Source organism: Nelusetta ayraudi, unplaced genomic scaffold (genome assembly GCF_046127955.1).
Source record: "Nelusetta ayraudi isolate G7.1 ecotype Tasmania unplaced genomic scaffold, CSIRO-AGI_Nayr_v1 ptg000011l, whole genome shotgun sequence".
Taxonomy (NCBI): domain Eukaryota; kingdom Metazoa; phylum Chordata; class Actinopteri; order Tetraodontiformes; family Monacanthidae; genus Nelusetta; species Nelusetta ayraudi.
In genome coordinates this window covers 18,095,241-18,112,786 of record NW_027466061.1, presented here as the reverse complement: position 1 = coordinate 18,112,786, position 17,546 = coordinate 18,095,241, and the positions used below count along the sequence as shown (strand labels likewise).

Here is a 17,546-nt window from a genome sequence, read left to right as displayed (position 1 = left end):
TCATTTTTTTGTTTGTTTTTAGTGATGCCAGACTGGAATTTGGGGTGAAAGATTAAAGATTAAGATTAAATTCAGTCCTATCTCGGGCCCTCATTGTTGAGTCTGGTTAACAGCAGTTGTTTTCTGTAAGTATGACATTATTCTTTACCTTCCACAGTCAGAGTAACGTCACACTGTGCATCTCCAGTGTCACAGGTGTATGTTCCCGAGTCTTCGGGCATCAGATTGTGGATACGCAGGTGGTGAAAGGCTCCGTTGCTCTTCAGGTCATACTTGAGACCTGCTTGGATTGTCACATTGTTTCTCTTCCAGGTCAAAGTGGCCTTGGAGTCAGAGATGGTGCAGGCCAGAGTGACAGTTTCCCCTTCTAAGGCCAAAGTGTTATGTGGCTTCTCTAATATTAGCACTGCAAGTGTTGGAAAGTAAAACTAGTTTTAATAAACATAGCACAGTATTTTGAACATTACTCTACTTGTGCACCGCATGCCCTCATACATATTTTTTATACTAAGTTGAAAGTTAGAAAATTGACAAAAACATATTCTAAAAACGCATTCTATCATTGATGGTTATATAGAAAACGGAGATCATGTTTTTATTTTATTTTAGATACAATTATTGTACATTATTTTTCAGCTAAGGTTAAGGTTGATCAACAAATCAACAATCATAGAGAATGCATGGTTGTTATTATTTGTTAGTCTTATTTTGACACCATATTCTTTAAGTCAGTTAGATTAATGTTGGGAAAAAGAAGATGTTTTCAAATTAGGATGACAGAGACAGCAGTGTCAGCAGGTTTCCATTCACCCAGAAGATGCTTTGTGGTGAGTAAAGGCATTCTTCCACGTCCACGGCGTCAATGTTACCTTTAGGCTTCTCCTCCACTACGAGACAGGCCACACTCTTCTCCTCTCCCAGGACGAAGGCAATATCCCCTGACTCATCCGCAGTCACCATCTTCAGGGCCAGGCGGTGCACTCTGCCCTGGAAGCTCATTTGATTCAGATCGTTGTTCTGGAGGAGGTTGTCTCCGAGCCACCACTCAGCGTTTGTGATGCCCGAGTGTGACAGCTCCACCTCAAAGACGGCATCCTGCCCGGTGGTCACGGTGGAGTCGCACAGTGGCCGGAGGATGCGCACGCGCTCTGCGGGCAAACGGGACCAAGGTCAAAGGTAACTCTCCGAGGGGTCACAGTCAAGACCACCCAGACAGTTCAGCCTCAGGCAATAGATGGAAGTACATTTTACAGGAAACACCCAGCTATTTTGGTGACTGCAGCTACATAAAAATCAACTCCCTTCATCTTCTGTGTTTTCCAGTGGAACGAGGTGATGAAACCATCCAGACTTTGGTAATGGGAGGGACGAGGAGATGTTAATTACCTTTCACAGTCACGGAAGCAGAAGTTCTCTTGTCCCCAGTGTCACAGGTGTACTCTCCGCTATCCGTCACGTCCAGCCTGCGTATGGCCAAGGTATGGGTGGTGGCTCTGTGCTCCATGCTGTACTTGTTCCCTTCAGTGAGCAGTGTTGAGCCCTTAAGCCAGGTTACTTTGCAGTCGGCGCTCGATGTCTCGCAGGTCAGGGTGACTTCATCTCCTTCTTTGAACTCGCAGCTTTCCAGCTCCTTCTTGAATGTTACCGGTGCAGCTGCCGGGAAGAACCGTTACACGTCTGGATGAACGACTTGATGAACGAACGATGTCTTTGGTGATCAAGGCCATCACAGGACAACGTGTTCTCAAAAGCAAGACTCTCAAATCCACCATTTCCATATTATAAGTTGGTTTAACCAAGAGAATGAAAAAAAGCCTTTTGAATGATATAACGCTTTTTACCATGACAGTGATAGGATTTAACCTTTGATTAAAGCATGTGCAATGCAAAGGTGACAGGAAATTAGAACTGAGAATGTGAGAGGTCAATATCAGTGTCCTGTCCCAGCCATAAAAATAAAGCCTTTTTAATCTACCACAGTCAACCATTCTTCCGCTAGAATGAACATCAAGGTAGGATATCGCAAAATACCTGGGTAAAAAAAGTGCAATGCACGAGACATCTGGAAGAGCATGCAGTAAATTTCAAGCCAATATGTATCACAAGAGTGACTCATTTTGAAAAGGAGGCCAGGCATACCGCATAAAAAAAACGATGGATGAACGCTGCAATTATGAAAAAAGGTGCAAGTTTTCTTCAGTCCCACAAAGATTAATCTTACCTCTGACGGTTAGAGAAGCGGTAGAGGTGTGGTTGCCCACCGAGAAAGTGACTGTTCCAGAGTCAGCTTTGGTGACACCCCTGAGCGTGAGACTGTGTGCGTGGCCCTCGGCTTTGATCAGGTTCATTTCATTATTCTGGAGTGGGACATCCTGAAGTTTCCACAGGGCCAGGGGGGCCTCGGCGTGTGAGACCAGACACTCGAAGTGGACGTCTTCGCCCTCGAACACAACGCAGCTCTCCAAGAATTTCTGTATGCTGACCTCCACCTCTGTTTGACACAATATATTTCAGCGGAATGTTTTAATGGTTGCCGTGTCAGGTGCAAGACACCGTCAGGCAGTGCAGAAAGTGAACAGGGTGTGATTCAGTAGAATAAGGAAACTCTGAGAAGATGTTATTGTGGGTGTTAAGAGAAAGACAAGAAACACGGTGTGTCGAGTCTCGTGAGGAAAGACTGGAGACACAAGACCAGTGGTCAAAGTGAAGAGGAAAGCGTGAGGGAAACATCAAGTGTCTTTAAAACACAAAACACAGGATGGAGACTAGATGCTGCTAGAGTTTTAGGTGGATTCAAGGAGGAAGACTCTACCGGGTAAAAAAAGAAGATGCAGGTCATGTTATTGTGGCGGGACGACCAAACACATGCAGGAAGACTCAAGGACTCAGGGTGGTGAATGAGAAGTACGGTCTTCAAGTGAACAAGTCCTACCCTGTACTGAGAGGACAGCCGATGTCCTCTGGCTGCCTGTGTCACACGAGTACTCTCCCGAGTCCGCCGCCTGCAGCTTATAGACGACCAGCTCCACGCTGGTGCCTTCTTGCTTGAGGTGATACTTGCTGCTGGATGCCAGAACTTTGTCCCCAAATCTCCAAACTACACAGGCTCCCGGCTTGGTGGTCTCGCAGCAAAGTCTAGCGCTCTCCCCGGCCTGCCTTTCAAGCTGCTGCAGGGGGGTTTTGAAAAGCACAGGCTGGGCTGCAGGAGAGGGAGTTAAGAAAATACTGATGACTGTTTGCTGATTTTTTTTTAGAAAAGGATGAAAAAAATGTTTAATAGTAATAGCGAGTCAAAAAAAGACAAAAAGTCAAATTCACTCTAAACATAATTGCTTTTGTTTTCACGTTAGGCACAACAGATTGATTAATATTGTCCCGTTATGCCCTCATATTTTGATTCTGCTCTGATTTTGATCTACAATATAGATCAAATCACAATGGCATTTAATAAGATATATCTACCTGCACTTTTCTTTGCTTTCTTTGTACTCCTGTACGTTGTACAATTGTACTGGATTTATTACCCACTACTTTCTTGTACTACTGTCAAAACCTTCCTGCACACAGTATATATGTATACAGATATATACGTATATCTATATATGTATACATGTATACATGTATACATATATATATATATACATATATACATATATATATATATACACATATATATATATATATATATATATATATATATATATATATATATATATATATATATACATATATATATATACACATATATATATGTACATAGACACAAATATATAACATGTTTATCAAATAATGTGTATATGCTGTACATTTATATTTAACTCACTGCTAAGCACTTCTGGTTGGATGCTATGACAAAAAAAATCTAATCTAATCTAATCTAATCTAATCTAATTTAATCTAGAATAATATTTACTTCACAAGAATTCTAAATTGAAGAGTTGTTAGCTTACTTCAAAACAGAACAATACTGATCAAAAATTTTTTTCATAAATCACGCATGGGCAGATCAGTATTTAGTCATGATGTGGATTGACTTGCTAAAAGGTACCAGCCAGCATACCCTTCACAGCTAGGTGTGCAGTGCTTTGACTGACGCCCGTGTCACATGTGTAACTGCCTGAATCCTCTGGATCGACGTCGTGGATCACAAGTGTAGCCTGCTTCCCTGTTTGCCTAATGTCATACTTTGCACAGGGGCAAAGACAGAGTTCTCCTCTCCTCCACTCCAAGGGAGCACCAGCTTTGGAGAGCTCGCAGCGCAGGCTCACACTGTCCCCTTCCTCCGCCGTTTGGTTTTCAAGCTCTTTAGTGAAAACAACTCTGGCGGCTGAAGAACGAAAGGGGAAACGATCATAGTCTTACATGGAGTGCGGGTTCAAGGATGACAACGAGGAAGCGTTGTTCGGCGAAAGAAAAGTGGAGTAATGAAAGGATGAAAGTGGGATGAGAAGATGAACATGGTCTTCGTCCTACCATTCACTACCAGAGATCCTGAGCTCACTGTGGCCCCTGAACAGCAGGAGTAGCTTCCAGAGTCTTCAGCTGACACGTTAGAGATTTGCAGCTCATAAATGACTCCTCTTTCTACCATGTGATACTTTTCTCCATGTGTGAGGATCAGCGTAGGCCCTTTTCTCCATTCGACGAGGAGTCCAGGCTTAGAAAGTTCACACTGAAGAGGGACAGTGGCTCCCTCCTCGGCTTCATGGTTTCCCAGGTCTCGAGTGACCAGGATGGGAAGAGCTAAGGATTAAATTAGAGCAGGTGCTGTGAGGTAAGTTGCAGTAGTGTTGTGTTGTGTTGTGTGTAAATGTTGGTTGACAGCATGACTTTTGAACTTACCCGGCTGTTCTTCATAAACATAAAAATAAAAGTGAAAAATTAAAAAGGTGCAATGACTGGCTGCTTACATCTGCACGCACACATACTCACTGTCACACAAAAAGTGAGATTGATACTCGAATTTACAACAAGATGTTAAAGAAACATTAATCTTCTAAGTCTTGTTAATGGCTCCTTTTTATATATATATATAAAAAAATCCACAACAGACCATAACACAAATCTGACTTTCAAATAAAAACGCAGATAAAACATCCAGATCCGCAGACTAGAAAACTCAACAATGGGAACATAATAAGACTGTCAGAAATAAACTACAACAACAGCTAGAGAAGGACTTTCTTCCCCTCACTCTGTTTTACGTTGTTATCATCACTGCTTCACAAACAACAGACTCTTCCATCAGACCATATACACTGAGCTGACTGAAATAGCACCAACTTTGGTTGCAACAGACGTCTAGTAACTGATAGCCACAAACCCAAAGAAAATACCACATCAACAAGAAAGATGACGCTAAAGCAAATACCAAAAACAGAATTCCCAACGGATACACAAGCAGCAACGTCACTTTTGTTGGTGGGTTTTCTGTAAACCATCAGCACATACCTTCAACTTTCTTCTTGGATTCCCGCTTCTCTTGTTCAACTGCAGAGGCCCCTGGCGAGGACGGGGACTTCTCTACTGCCACTGCAGCTTTTGGTAGACAGACGTCATGTGTTTTAATCTGACATTCAAAAGCTACTGATCAATGTCGGTAGACCACAACGAAGACACAGACCAAAAGCAATGGACCAAAGAGGTCCTTAAGCTTCAAAGTCCTGCAAAACATGGCCATGCAGTGTGCAAAGCAGTCAATAACAATTTTTGCCAACGAACATGTTGAATAGCATCTTACACTATATAAATGTTCAAGTGGCCTCATCTCCTCCTCTACCACCTGCATATGTATAATTGACTTGTAGTTCTAGAGTACCTGTATTGAGCCTTGCCCACCATGTGATACAAGACAACAAGAAAGCACAAAGCCAACAAAGAGCTACGATCCCTGAGGTACCTTCTTCTGGTTTTCTCGTCTTTTGCTTCTCTGTGTCTTGCTTTGCATCTTTTGCAGCTATTTCAACTAGAATTGAGAACAATATTAACCTGATAATCACTAACTGATTCAAAAAGCTAGTGACAGAAAAGACACGCGTGCGCGCACACACCCACATCACACACTAGATGAATGAAAAAAGGAACGTCACAGACCAAAATGTTTGATAGCCAACAAAATTCAATACGTTCTCCTCCCACTTGCTGTTTAGGAATGTGTCCAACAGGTGGGAGAAAAAAAGTCAGCCTCCACACAACAAAATAATCCAGAGAGAGCAGAGCAGAAATGTGCAGACTCAGACAATCATTCAATGATAAGTCAATAATAAAAGCTGTATAAAACACCACGTAAGCCACGGGTAGCGCGAACATCATCAACGGACCTGCTGTAAACGCTAGCACAGGGAACAGCCTGTAAATGCCAGAAACCAAGAGACTGACTCAAGCCAAACATACACCATTTTGCACATGTTCACTCCAGCCCACAAGTACGATTGCCCAACCACACAGTTGAGTCACAGGCGGACAACAAGCTGCAAAATGCCATCCTGACAGAGACAGCGGGGCGAGAAAATGTGTGCATAGAGACAAGTTTTAACCATATTGTCAACATGCACAGATGTCTTCCAAGGGTAGCAGGCAGACTGGGCAGAACAACATAAAGCTCAGTATTAAGTCTCTGTATTGTCACTATCCTTCCATACCTTCCTGTATTACTTTGACCTGCAATTCTGATTCCCATTTAGCAGCAGGAGGAGAGGTTGAGAGTCTCACAGCTGAGAGGAAATGATTTAGAATGGTGTCACAGGAATTTCACCAAATTGCATTGGCTTTCAACAAGGACGGGTATTGCCACAGTTAAAGACTGCCATTCAAAAGAATAAAAGAGGGTCACCTAATCAGGATCATAAACTCTGAAAAGACAGAGTGTGGTGTGTTTGCTAGGGTTGGGGTTAGTTGCCTTTGGTATTAAATAAACACACACAAACCTTTACTGATAGACAATGAATGTCTAGCAAGAGGGAGATCAAGTCAAAATATCACCATCATGGTTTACAGAAACCAAAAAAACATTAGATGCATTTTTTTGGATTAAAAAATTGACAATCATCAATAATAACATAAACACTGTTACCCTTAACATTGAGGCTGGCTGTGGTCTTCTGGTCTCCACACACACAGCTGTAGTCTCCACTGTCTTCTGGTAACGCTTGGCTGATCAGGAGCTCAGTCACTGTCTCCTTCTCCTTCATCTGGTACTTTTCTCCAGACTTCAGGACCTTTGTTCCTTTCTTCCACTCCACTGGAACTCCAGCTTTAGAGAGCTCACAGCGCAGAGTCACACTGGCCCCCTCCTCGGCCTGCTGACTCTCCAGCTTCTGCTTGAAGGTCACTGGTTGGGCTGAGCAGGTATTAGTTATTTTAGGAGTTAGTGGCAGGAGATAAAGGAAAAGAATATCCATAAACCATAAAGCATAAGCATAACAGCTTTTTTTTTGTGTAGCATCACCTGCAGCCTATAAAAAAACAGGTCTCATGGATGAAACTAACACCTGTCGCAGAGTGTTTTCATGAAGTGTACCACCAATAAAATCTTCAAGAATCTTCTTCCTACCCTTAACATTGAGGCTGGCTGTGGTCTTCTGGTCTCCACACACACAGCTGTAGTCTCCACTGTCTTCTGGTAACGCTTGGCTGATCAGGAGCTCAGTCACTGCCTCCTTCTGCTTCATCTGGTACTTTTCTCCAGACTTCAGGACCTTTGTTCCTTTCTTCCACTCCACTGGAACACCAGCTTTAGAGAGCTCACAGCGCAGAGTCACACTGGCCCCCTCCTCGGCCTGCTGACTCTCCAGCTTCTTCTTGAAGGTCACTGGTTGGGCTGAGCAGGTATTAGTTATTTTAGGAGTTAGTGGCAAGAGATAAAGGAAAAGAATATCCATAAACCATAAAGCATAAGCATAACAGCTTTTTTTTTGTGTAGCATCACCTGCAGCCTATAAAAAAACAGGTCTCATGGATGAAACTAACACCTGTCGCAGAGTGTTTTCATGAAGTGTACCACCAATAAAATCTTCAAGAATCTTCTTCCTACCCTTAACATTGAGGCTGGCTGTGGTCTTCTGGTCTCCACACACACAGCTGTAGTCTCCACTGTCTTCTGGTAACGCTTGGCTGATCAGGAGCTCAGTCACTGCCTCCTTCTGCTTCATCTGGTACTTTTCTCCAGACTTCAGGACCTTTGTTCCTTTCTTCCACTCCACTGGAACACCAGCTTTAGAGAGCTCACAGCGCAGAGTCACACTGGCCCCCTCCTCGGCCTGCTGACTCTCCAGCTTCTTCTTGAAGGTCACTGGTTGGGCTGAGCAGGTATTAGTTATTTTAGGAGTTAGTGGCAAGAGATAAAGGAAAAGAATATCCATAAACCATAAAGCATAAGCATAACAGCTTTTTTTTTGTGTAGCATCACCTGCAGCCTATAAAAAAACAGGTCTCATGGATGAAACTAACACCTGTCGCAGAGTGTTTTCATGAAGTGTACCACCAATAAAAATCTTCAAGAAACTTCTTCCTACCCTTAACATTGAGGCTGGCTGTGGTCTTCTGGTCTCCACACACACAGCTGTAGTCTCCACTGTCTTCTGGTAACGCTTGGCTGATCAGGAGCTCAGTCACTGTCTCCTTCTGCTTCATCTGGTACTTTTCTCCAGACTTCAGGACCTTTGTTCCTTTCTTCCACTCCACTGGAACTCCAGCTTTAGAGAGCTCACAGCGCAGAGTCACACTGGCCCCCTCCTCGGCCTGCTGACTCTCCAGCTTCTTCTTGAAGGTCACTGGTTGGGCTGAGCATATTTTGATTTGTCAGCAGATAATGATCAAGGAGTTGGGTGAAAAATACTTCATTTCCATGAATCGCAAACTCAACACATCAAAATTCCATTAAAAGAAGCTCAGCCTTTCCAAGTGTCTTCAGGCATTCTCTTCCTACCCTTAACATTGAGGCTTGCTGTGGTCTTCTGGTCTCCGCACACACAGCTGTAGTCTCCACTGTCTTCTGGTGACACCTGGCTGATCAGGAGCTCCGTCACAGTCTCCTTCTGCTTCATCTGGTACTTTTCTCCAGACTTCAGACCCTCTGTCCCTTTCTTCCACTCCACTGGAACCCAGGGTTCAGAAAGCTCACAGTGCAGAGTCACGCTGGCCCCCTCCTCGGCCTCTTGGCTCTCCAGCTTCCTCGTGAAGGTTGGTGGAAGTGCTGTAATTGAGGTCACATTACTTCTTTTCAGATGGCTAAAGACAAAAAAAACTTTTCCAGTAAAAAGCTCTTTGGTGAAGAAGAGGCCAAACAAAGACATCAATCAGAAGAGGGCCTGAAGGCTCCATACCGTTGACTTTCACAGATGCAGATGTCTTCATTTCCCCACAGACACAGGTGTAGTTGCCGCTATCCTCCACATTCAAGTTCTTAATCTCAAGCTCACAGAAGGCCTCCTTCTGCTTCACCTCGTACTTCCTCCCAGTTGTGAGGACCTCAGAGCCCTTCTTCCACTGAACGGCAGCAGATTTTGATAACTTGCAAGAGAGCGTAACAGTCTCACCTCTGTTTTTTTCCTGGCTCTTGAGCTCCTCTGTAAAACTGGCTGGCAGGGCTAAATCAAAACAAACATTGGCTTGTTGACGGAGTGTGGGAAGTAATTATTGCAGAGCTAGTGAACTAATTGTTATCCAACACTGGCTGAACAGTGCACTTCATGAAAAGATGGTGAAAACTCACAACACAACAACAATGAATGGTGCATCATTGCAATTAGTTAGAAGTCTTCAAACAAATAAAACAATCATTTGTAAGGGAGGACATTCAATTGTGGACAAGACGGTGCATTTAGGGGCAATTCACTTCAGAATCTAGATTTGTTGCACAAAATCTAAAGAAAGAGACAACCACAGCACAATAACATGGATTAATACATGAATGCGGGTTAATCCTGACAGCAAAGAAGATGTCTGTGCTGTGCATAAGACACTGGGTTTTGTGATCATTTTTTCCAAAGTGATCAACAAACAACCTTAAAACAATAACATAGTCAGAGATGTAGAAGCAAACTTATACTGGTGGTTCTATTTAACTGGCCTCATGCAATTAACCCTCTAGTTCCGACTCTGCACCCAGCAGTTTCTTTGTAAGTATATATATGGGAGTATATGTGAGAAAACTGCAATCAGCAAAGTGTGTAGTGCGAGTGAGAGAGGAACAGATGAAACGAAAGTGCTGGAAAATCTGCAAGACTGAGCAACTTGCCTGATGCTTGAAAAATAAATGTTGTTTTCCATTAATAGACCAAGCATCACAATACAAGTGCAATAAAATACCATAGATTTTAACATATCATATATACCTTCAATTTGTCAAATGAGTTACTCCATTCATCTACATTCATCTATCCATTTTCTGTCATTTATCCTGCACTCCTGCACAGAATTGCAGAAGGACTGCTGCAGCCTATCCCTGGCCACATAAAGGTGAGCCGTACTGTGGCAGAGATGCACGTTCATTATGGGGCTGACACAGTAATCATTCTGACAGACAATTAACAAGTGCTGCCAATTTGTTTGCATGGGATTTTGAGATGTAGGCAAGAGGTTTGTGCGAGTGCCTGGAAATAATTCATCAATTCTGAAAACATACATGCTAAATATTCTAGTCGGGCAGGACAAATGTCTGTCAGGCGCACATCCATCGGCACATTCTTACCATTGACAGTCATCTTTGCCATGCTCTTGGCTGTGCCCACATCACAGGTGTAGATATCTGAGTCGTTTTCCTCCAGATGCTTGATGGTGAGAGCCAAGACCTTCTCTTTCTGGGACATCTCATACCGACCTCCGGCTGTTAGCTCCGTGTGACCTTTGAGCCACGCCACACAAGATGGCGTTTGAACCGTCTCACACTCGAAGGTCACAGAACCCTTTTCCTCCGCCCGGCTGTCCTTCAGTGCTCTGGTAAATTTATGGATCGGTTCTGTTCAGAAGAATAAATGCTTTCAAATTTTATGCAGCGATATATTTCATGGTGGTATGACCACTGAAAACTCGTACTTGTGCTTGCAAAATATGCTAAATTCCTTGGAATCAGAAATCCACAACATGACTCGTTACCTTTTATTTCAAGCTTTGCTTTAGTTGTTGCACCTCCAACAACTTCACAGCTGTACTCCCCAGAGTCTTGGGCAGTGACGTTACGGACTGTCAGCCTCATGACCTTGTCCTCTTGGTTTATGTCATATTTCTGACTCTTTCTAATCAATTTGCCCTCCTTGGCCCAGTTGACAGTAGAACCAGTCTGTGTCACCTCACAGGTGAACACGGCGTCTTCACTGAGAAAAGCAGTAACATTCTCCAGGCCTCTCGACAGGGACGAAGCTTTGCCTACACGCAGGGACAACAGCATTGGGAGTTTTTCATACTGACATTTTATTGCCTGGTCTGTTTCCTGACAAAGACACATACCTTCAACCCCTAGTGTCGTCTTTGAGCTCAGGTCTTTGATGGTGAAGACCACCTCTCCGGCATCAGCAGGAACAACGTCCTTTATGGTCAGCGTGTATTTACGACCCTTAGTGGCAATTTTAAAGCGCCCTCCACTTGTAATGGCCTGGCCATCGAGGCTCCAGGAACTCTCCTCTGCACTCTCACGGGACAGGATGCACTCAAAGGTACACGTCTCCCCCTCAAACACTTCGGCGGCCTTCAGCCACTTTGTGATTCCAATGCCGATCTCTATGTTTGGGACAAACAGCATGTATTGTGTTATTGCAATGCCAAGCAACATCACGAGGAGCAATGCAGGTTATTGTGTATCTGAGAGCACTGACCTCTGACAGTGACCTTCGCTTTAGAGACCTCTGTTCCGAGGTCACAGCTGTACTCTCCGGCGTCTTCTTTGGTCACATCCTTGATGATCAGTCCCAAAGACTTGCCCGTGTGAAGGAGCTCATACTTTGGTCCAGCCTTCAAAACCTTGCTTTCCTTTCTCCAAGTTGGAGAGACCCTGGGCTTGGACGCCTCACACGCCAGAGTTATCATGCCCTTCTCTTCACCGATGACGTCGTCAAGAGACTTGAGGAAGACAGCAAGCTTCTCTGGAGAGGAAAGATTGTGATTCATCTGAGCAATTCAAAAAAGTAGCATTAACCTGTGAATTCTGGGTTTAATGTGTTACAAAGTTATCTGTTTTTTCATCTATCCATGCACAAAGATCTTACCTTTAACTTTAAGTGTCACAGACTCTTTCACCTTGCGCACTTGAAAGGTGATGGTACCGCCGTCCTGAGGTGCCAAGTTCTTCAGCGTGAGCTTGTGGACCTTGCCTTCATGGGCGATGGTGTTGACCTCGTTGGTGAAGAGCACCTTGTCGTTAAGGAGCCACTGCACCTCCTCGTCTGCGTAGTTGATCTCGCTGACAAACACTGCGTCACTGTCTTCGTCCACCTCTACATCGGCCAAGTGCTTGGTGATCTTAATGTCACGCACTGGGTAGAAGAATTGCAGCTAATTTAGTTTGAGACGCATTCATTATGAAGTGACAAATACTTAAAAATAGTCACTTCTGAAAGTCAAGCTGAATCAACCAAAGGTTTGGGCGAAAACAATGACACCAAGCTGAAGCAGCAGCTCATTGTGTTTTTGTTTCCTGGCAAGATTAGGGAGCTCACCCTTGTCACCTCTACAAACTCACTGCATTTACAAACTAAAACAGAGGTTGAATTACTAAATTAAATGTGCCTGGCCAATGTAAAGGTCGGAGCTGTACCTTCAACAGTGAGTGTGCCTTTGGAGACAGCAGGTCCAGACTGACAGCTGTACTCTCCACTGTCTTCTTCAGCCAACCTCTGGATGGACAGCTGAGCCCTGGTACCGTCCCGCTTCATGTTATACTTGTCCGATGCCTTTAGTGGTGCCTGACCTTTGAACCATTGAACTTCCTTGGGTGAGGCTGAAAATTTGCAGCTGAGCATGGCCGAGCTTTTCTCCTTTGCCTTCACATCTTTGATCGGCTCCGCAATCTCGAGAGGACGCTCTGAGGGTGAGGAACAGAAGGTTTGTATGTACTTATCATCACAGCAGCAGTTCATGCACTAATGTGACACAACACGTTTACCTTTGACTGTGAGTTGTGCAGAAGATTTGCTCTTTCCAGCTGTAAACTGCACAGGCCCTGTCATTGACGCTTTGGTCTTTTTGAACGTGAGACGGTGCATGGTTCCCTCCTTCTCCAGCTCCACGTCAGCACTCTCCTGCACAGCTGCTCCGTTCAGAGTCCAAATGGGAGGTTTCACCAGCTCCATACTGATTTCAACCTCAAAAACTGCCGCAAAGGGTTCCGTCACCTCCACAGGGCTAAGCTCCCGCACAATGCTTATGGACTGCTCTGGAGGGTGGACACAAAGAATCAGTCACAAATCTATAGAGCAATATTTAAAAGTGCTTCTGACAGTATGCAAGACACACAGTGCACTGCACACGGAATCTTCACACAATGTTTCTGATTTACTTTGGATTTAGTTTTGACATCCTGTTTTGGACACATGAAATAACTGTTGTTTCACAGGAAAAAGTTTTTTATTGATACTGTCTATTGCTGTTATGTTTCAAGTTCAACACATCCGCGGTCCATTTGCCTTGTCACCTTCTAGTTGCCTGTGTAATTACTGCGGCCAATTTTGAATAATTCATTAAAGTCAGCAGCAACTGAAAACACAGCAATCAACTACAAAGGCAATCAATCAAAATGTTGTTAATTTGTAAAGGACCAATTAGTACATTAATCAGTATAGAGGGTCAAATCAACACAGGAGCCTTTAAGCGTTTCTTCAACACTGAGAATTTTGTACAATATCTCATCTTTCCTGATAAATACAAAAACACAAAAAACAAATCTCACTGATTGGAAGTCTGATGGCTTGTTCAACTTAAAGAACATTGCTGATTACAGTCATAACCATGAATGTCTTACAACTGATGTATTTGGCGCCAAATACAAGCAACCGTCGTCATCTCCCATTGTGTTACCTTCCACAAGGAGTTTGCAGGATGTTTTGTCATCGACGGCGTCGCAGGTGTACGTGTCCTCATCGCCCTCGACCACGTCGTTGATGGTTAGTTTTCGGTACACGTCCTCACTTCTGATCTCGTACTTCTCGCCGGCTTTGATCTCCGTCTTGTTCTTGTACCACCTCACTTTTGCGCTGGCCCGAGACACTTGGCACTCAAGGTGACCGCGGTGTTTGTACATGGCAATCTTATCCCTGAGTTTCTTCACAAACTTGACGGGCAGCTCTATAGCAACAACAATACTGAATCAAAGAGAGAGTATGTGCCAAGAGGGCGGCCTAAGTCTATTTCAAATTCCAATCTTTGGCACTACGCAGACCAAAAAATGTATATGGTCCCATCATGCTTTCACAAGGGGAGTTCAAGCAATTGCTGGGAAAGTGATGTCCTCTGAAGAACTCTCAGTACAGCGCACTGATGTAACCTCGTAGGAGCTCATAGCAATCCAATGACATCCCAAAAAACAGAAGGAATTTCTATTTAGATGACTGTAGGGTGTGAACAAGCTCTAGCAAACAAAAGTGTGTCTTTTATAATTTCCAACTGAGCCAAATGAAATGCAGAGACAAGAGTTATGGTAAGAATTATGCTCCAAGCTCAGATGGCTACCCAGCCCTAAAACTGGACCATACACCTCAATATCTAAGCGTAAAATTAAAAAAAAAGTGACTGTTTAGATGTAGTTATTAATATCGTGACTTACCGTATTTTCCGCACTATAGAGCGCACTGGATTATCAGGCGCACAGTCAATAAATGGTCTATTTTCTAACTTATGTAATATATAAGGCGCACCGAATTATAAGGCGCATTAAGCGAAACAAAAGCATCAGAGATAAGTCCGTCAGACTTTATTAACTGCGTTCACAGTAACTCTAAAACTTGTTTGTAACAAATAAAAAACAGAATGATACCGCTAGAAATATGTTACCAACGCGAGTTGAAATCCACCGGAGGTTCTCTACCACGGTTCGGAAGGTGTTCGATTACGTTCCATCAGTGCTTGATTCTACAGCACCGCCGGACTCCTGAACACTGTCTCACTTCATCTACGCGATCTTCATCTTCATCTTAGTGTATAAGAGGCTTATGTATTACTCCGCGATAGCCGTAATGCTGCGAGCGGTGCGGCTTTGTAATTTACCTAAGTCGTACTACGGTAAAACACTTTGACAGAGCGCCGTGTACCTCTCAAAATTGCTTCGACGTCAGCAAGCACAACCAGAATCAATCCATATATAAGGCGCTCCGGATTATAAGGCGCACTGTCGTTTTTTGAAAAAAATCAAGACTTTTAAGTGCGCCTTATAGTGCGGAAAATACGGTACTGCTAGACTTTGTCATAAAGAATAGAAATCATCATGCGCAACCACACAGAAACATTGTGACGCTGGTGATGGTTAGAAAATTAATGCAGCGATATAAAGCGTGTTGTTACATGAGTTATTTGCTGTGATGTTAACATGTACTGCATTACAGCCTCGTTTACCTTTCACTTTAAGCTTTGCAGCTGAAGATGCCTTTTCAGCTGTGAACTTGATCTCACCCATGTCTTCGGGAGAGACGGACTTAAACAGCAGCACATAGGTTCTACCTGGAATAAGAAAAGTTCAACTCTAGTAAGGTGCAGTGAGTACAAGGTCGGATGATTTACAGTGGATTCCTCGGAGTCGTACCCTCTTGTCTCATCTTGATGTTTTCGCCAGCTTTGAGCTTGGTACTTCCTTTATACCACTGGCAGTCCACTTCATCATGGGAGACCTCGCAGACAAACGCTGCACTCTCCTTCTCCATCACTTCCACATCCTCGAGCTTCTTAACAATCTTAATTTCCCTGGCTGCAGAGAGAAAAAGGTTGTAAAAAAGAAAATATTTCCACAGGCTTGAAATTGTCATGGAATAACTGATTTTGTAGGAGCTGATTGAGATGCACGCTTGACAGCATCAGTCATAATCACCGTGAACCGAGAGCTTGGCAGAGGTGTTGTCGTCGGCAGTGCGGCACACGTATGTGCCTGCGTCCTCCCGGGTGCATCGGTTAATGATCAGAGTTCGCTTTCGCCCCAAGGAGTGGATTCCCACAGTCTTTCCTGGTTTCAGTTCAACGTCATCCTGCAAATGCGGGGATGTTAAACACTGATGTTAAAAGGATCCTAATCTTTTCTCCTTCATCTACAATACAACGGAGGAAAGTTTTTAGACATTCATAGAAAAAAACAAAAAACAATATTGTGTTGAAATTACTTTCACCTCTCCAAATGATTTTTTTTTTTACAGTGACCAACAATTAATATTGTACACATGTACGGTTCTGTCCATCTTGGAATTGATTATTTTAGTGAGATAATGGCCCTCGCCACAAATCCAGTGCAAGTGCAAGAATTCAATTGTTGGTACTTTTCTAGTTAACAATGAACCCAAAAATCATTTCAATCAGCTTACGGCAACAGATTTTAAACTACAAAAGAGGTTTTCTTTTGTCCAGATATTTTACAATGATAAGTGAAATAGTGTAAAATCTCATGGGTGTCTATAAAAAAAATTATTCCACTTTTCCACTACTATTTCTCACCTTAAACCATTTAACATCCGCGTTCGTTCTGGACACTTCACATTCAAAAGTAGCCTTCTCCTTCTCTTCTGCGCTGATATCCAGGATGGGCTTGGAGATCATCGCTGGAGGTTCTGCACAACCAACATGTTAGTTAGAATGGAACAAGGCTACGACTCTCGATAAGCAACAGTTTAACCAGCCGACTATGCGGAGCTCTCACCTGTGACAATCAATTTGGCAGACACGTGTATTCCTTCTGCTTGGAAGGCAATAGTTCCTGCATCCTCCATCTTTAGGCTGGACAGGGTTAAAGCGTGTTTTTTCCCCAAAGCTGTGATGCGGCAGCTTCCCACTGACTTTAACCTGTGTCCGTCCCTTGTCCAGGAACCTTCAACATCAGCCTGGCTGAGTTCAACCTCGAGAGTGACCGTCTCTGTCTCGTGCCCCTTAGTTTCTGTGAAGCTCTTGATGACTTGGATCTTCTTCACTAAAGGGGGAAGGAGAGCTTTGAGTGTTGACATGCATGCAGAAATGTGTCAATGGTAATATGACTGGGAAACAACAGGGGATATTTCATATTTGTAATATAAAAAAGGGATATATTTGGGTCTTACTCTCCACATTGAGTTTGCACTGAGTTTTGTCGTCCAGCGTTTCGCAGGAGTAGATGCCCCGGTCAGCCTGTGTCACACTCTTGAAGACCAGAGCCTGTTTGGCTCCATCCAACTGAATCTGCAGGTTTCCGGCCGGCTGCAGCACCACGCTGTTTCTCATCCACCTGACTTCCTCTGAAGACTTGCTGAGCTCCACCTCCAGCCTCACAGCACTCTGCTCCTCGGCCGTCACATTTTCAAGCTTCTTCTTGAACGTCACAGGCTCGTCTGCATGGAAGATGTGCCAATTAGGGAGGGAGTTTCACAGAATTCCACAACTCACTTCCATTT

General features: G+C 43.7%; 1 protein-coding gene across 3 annotated transcripts in view; it reads right to left on the bottom strand.

Moving 5' to 3' along the window:
- obscnb (obscurin, cytoskeletal calmodulin and titin-interacting RhoGEF b) overlaps positions 1–17,546 on the bottom strand; it is a 48,547-nt gene that overhangs the window by 18,567 nt on the left and 12,434 nt on the right. For 2 of the 3 annotated variants that reach the window (XM_076021615.1, XM_076021616.1), the window contains 25 exons: positions 17,217–17,483; positions 16,823–17,089; positions 16,621–16,733; positions 16,007–16,160; positions 15,725–15,886; positions 15,538–15,642; positions 14,008–14,274; positions 13,097–13,366; positions 12,749–13,015; positions 12,201–12,467; positions 11,811–12,077; positions 11,446–11,715; positions 11,095–11,364; positions 10,691–10,957; positions 9,324–9,587; positions 8,927–9,193; positions 8,514–8,780; positions 8,033–8,299; positions 7,553–7,819; positions 7,073–7,339; positions 2,933–3,199; positions 2,222–2,491; positions 1,387–1,653; positions 870–1,148; positions 149–406 (listed from right to left, as the gene is read on the bottom strand). In XM_076021615.1, coding sequence (XP_075877730.1) covers positions 149–406; positions 870–1,148; positions 1,387–1,653; positions 2,222–2,491; positions 2,933–3,199; positions 7,073–7,339; positions 7,553–7,819; positions 8,033–8,299; positions 8,514–8,780; positions 8,927–9,193; positions 9,324–9,587; positions 10,691–10,957; positions 11,095–11,364; positions 11,446–11,715; positions 11,811–12,077; positions 12,201–12,467; positions 12,749–13,015; positions 13,097–13,366; positions 14,008–14,274; positions 15,538–15,642; positions 15,725–15,886; positions 16,007–16,160; positions 16,621–16,733; positions 16,823–17,089; positions 17,217–17,483 — 6,153 coding nt within the window. The remainder of the gene's footprint in view (positions 1–148; positions 407–869; positions 1,149–1,386; positions 1,654–2,221; positions 2,492–2,932; positions 3,200–7,072; positions 7,340–7,552; positions 7,820–8,032; positions 8,300–8,513; positions 8,781–8,926; positions 9,194–9,323; positions 9,588–10,690; positions 10,958–11,094; positions 11,365–11,445; positions 11,716–11,810; positions 12,078–12,200; positions 12,468–12,748; positions 13,016–13,096; positions 13,367–14,007; positions 14,275–15,537; positions 15,643–15,724; positions 15,887–16,006; positions 16,161–16,620; positions 16,734–16,822; positions 17,090–17,216; positions 17,484–17,546) is intronic. The other variant, XM_076021617.1, reaches the window with a different exon arrangement.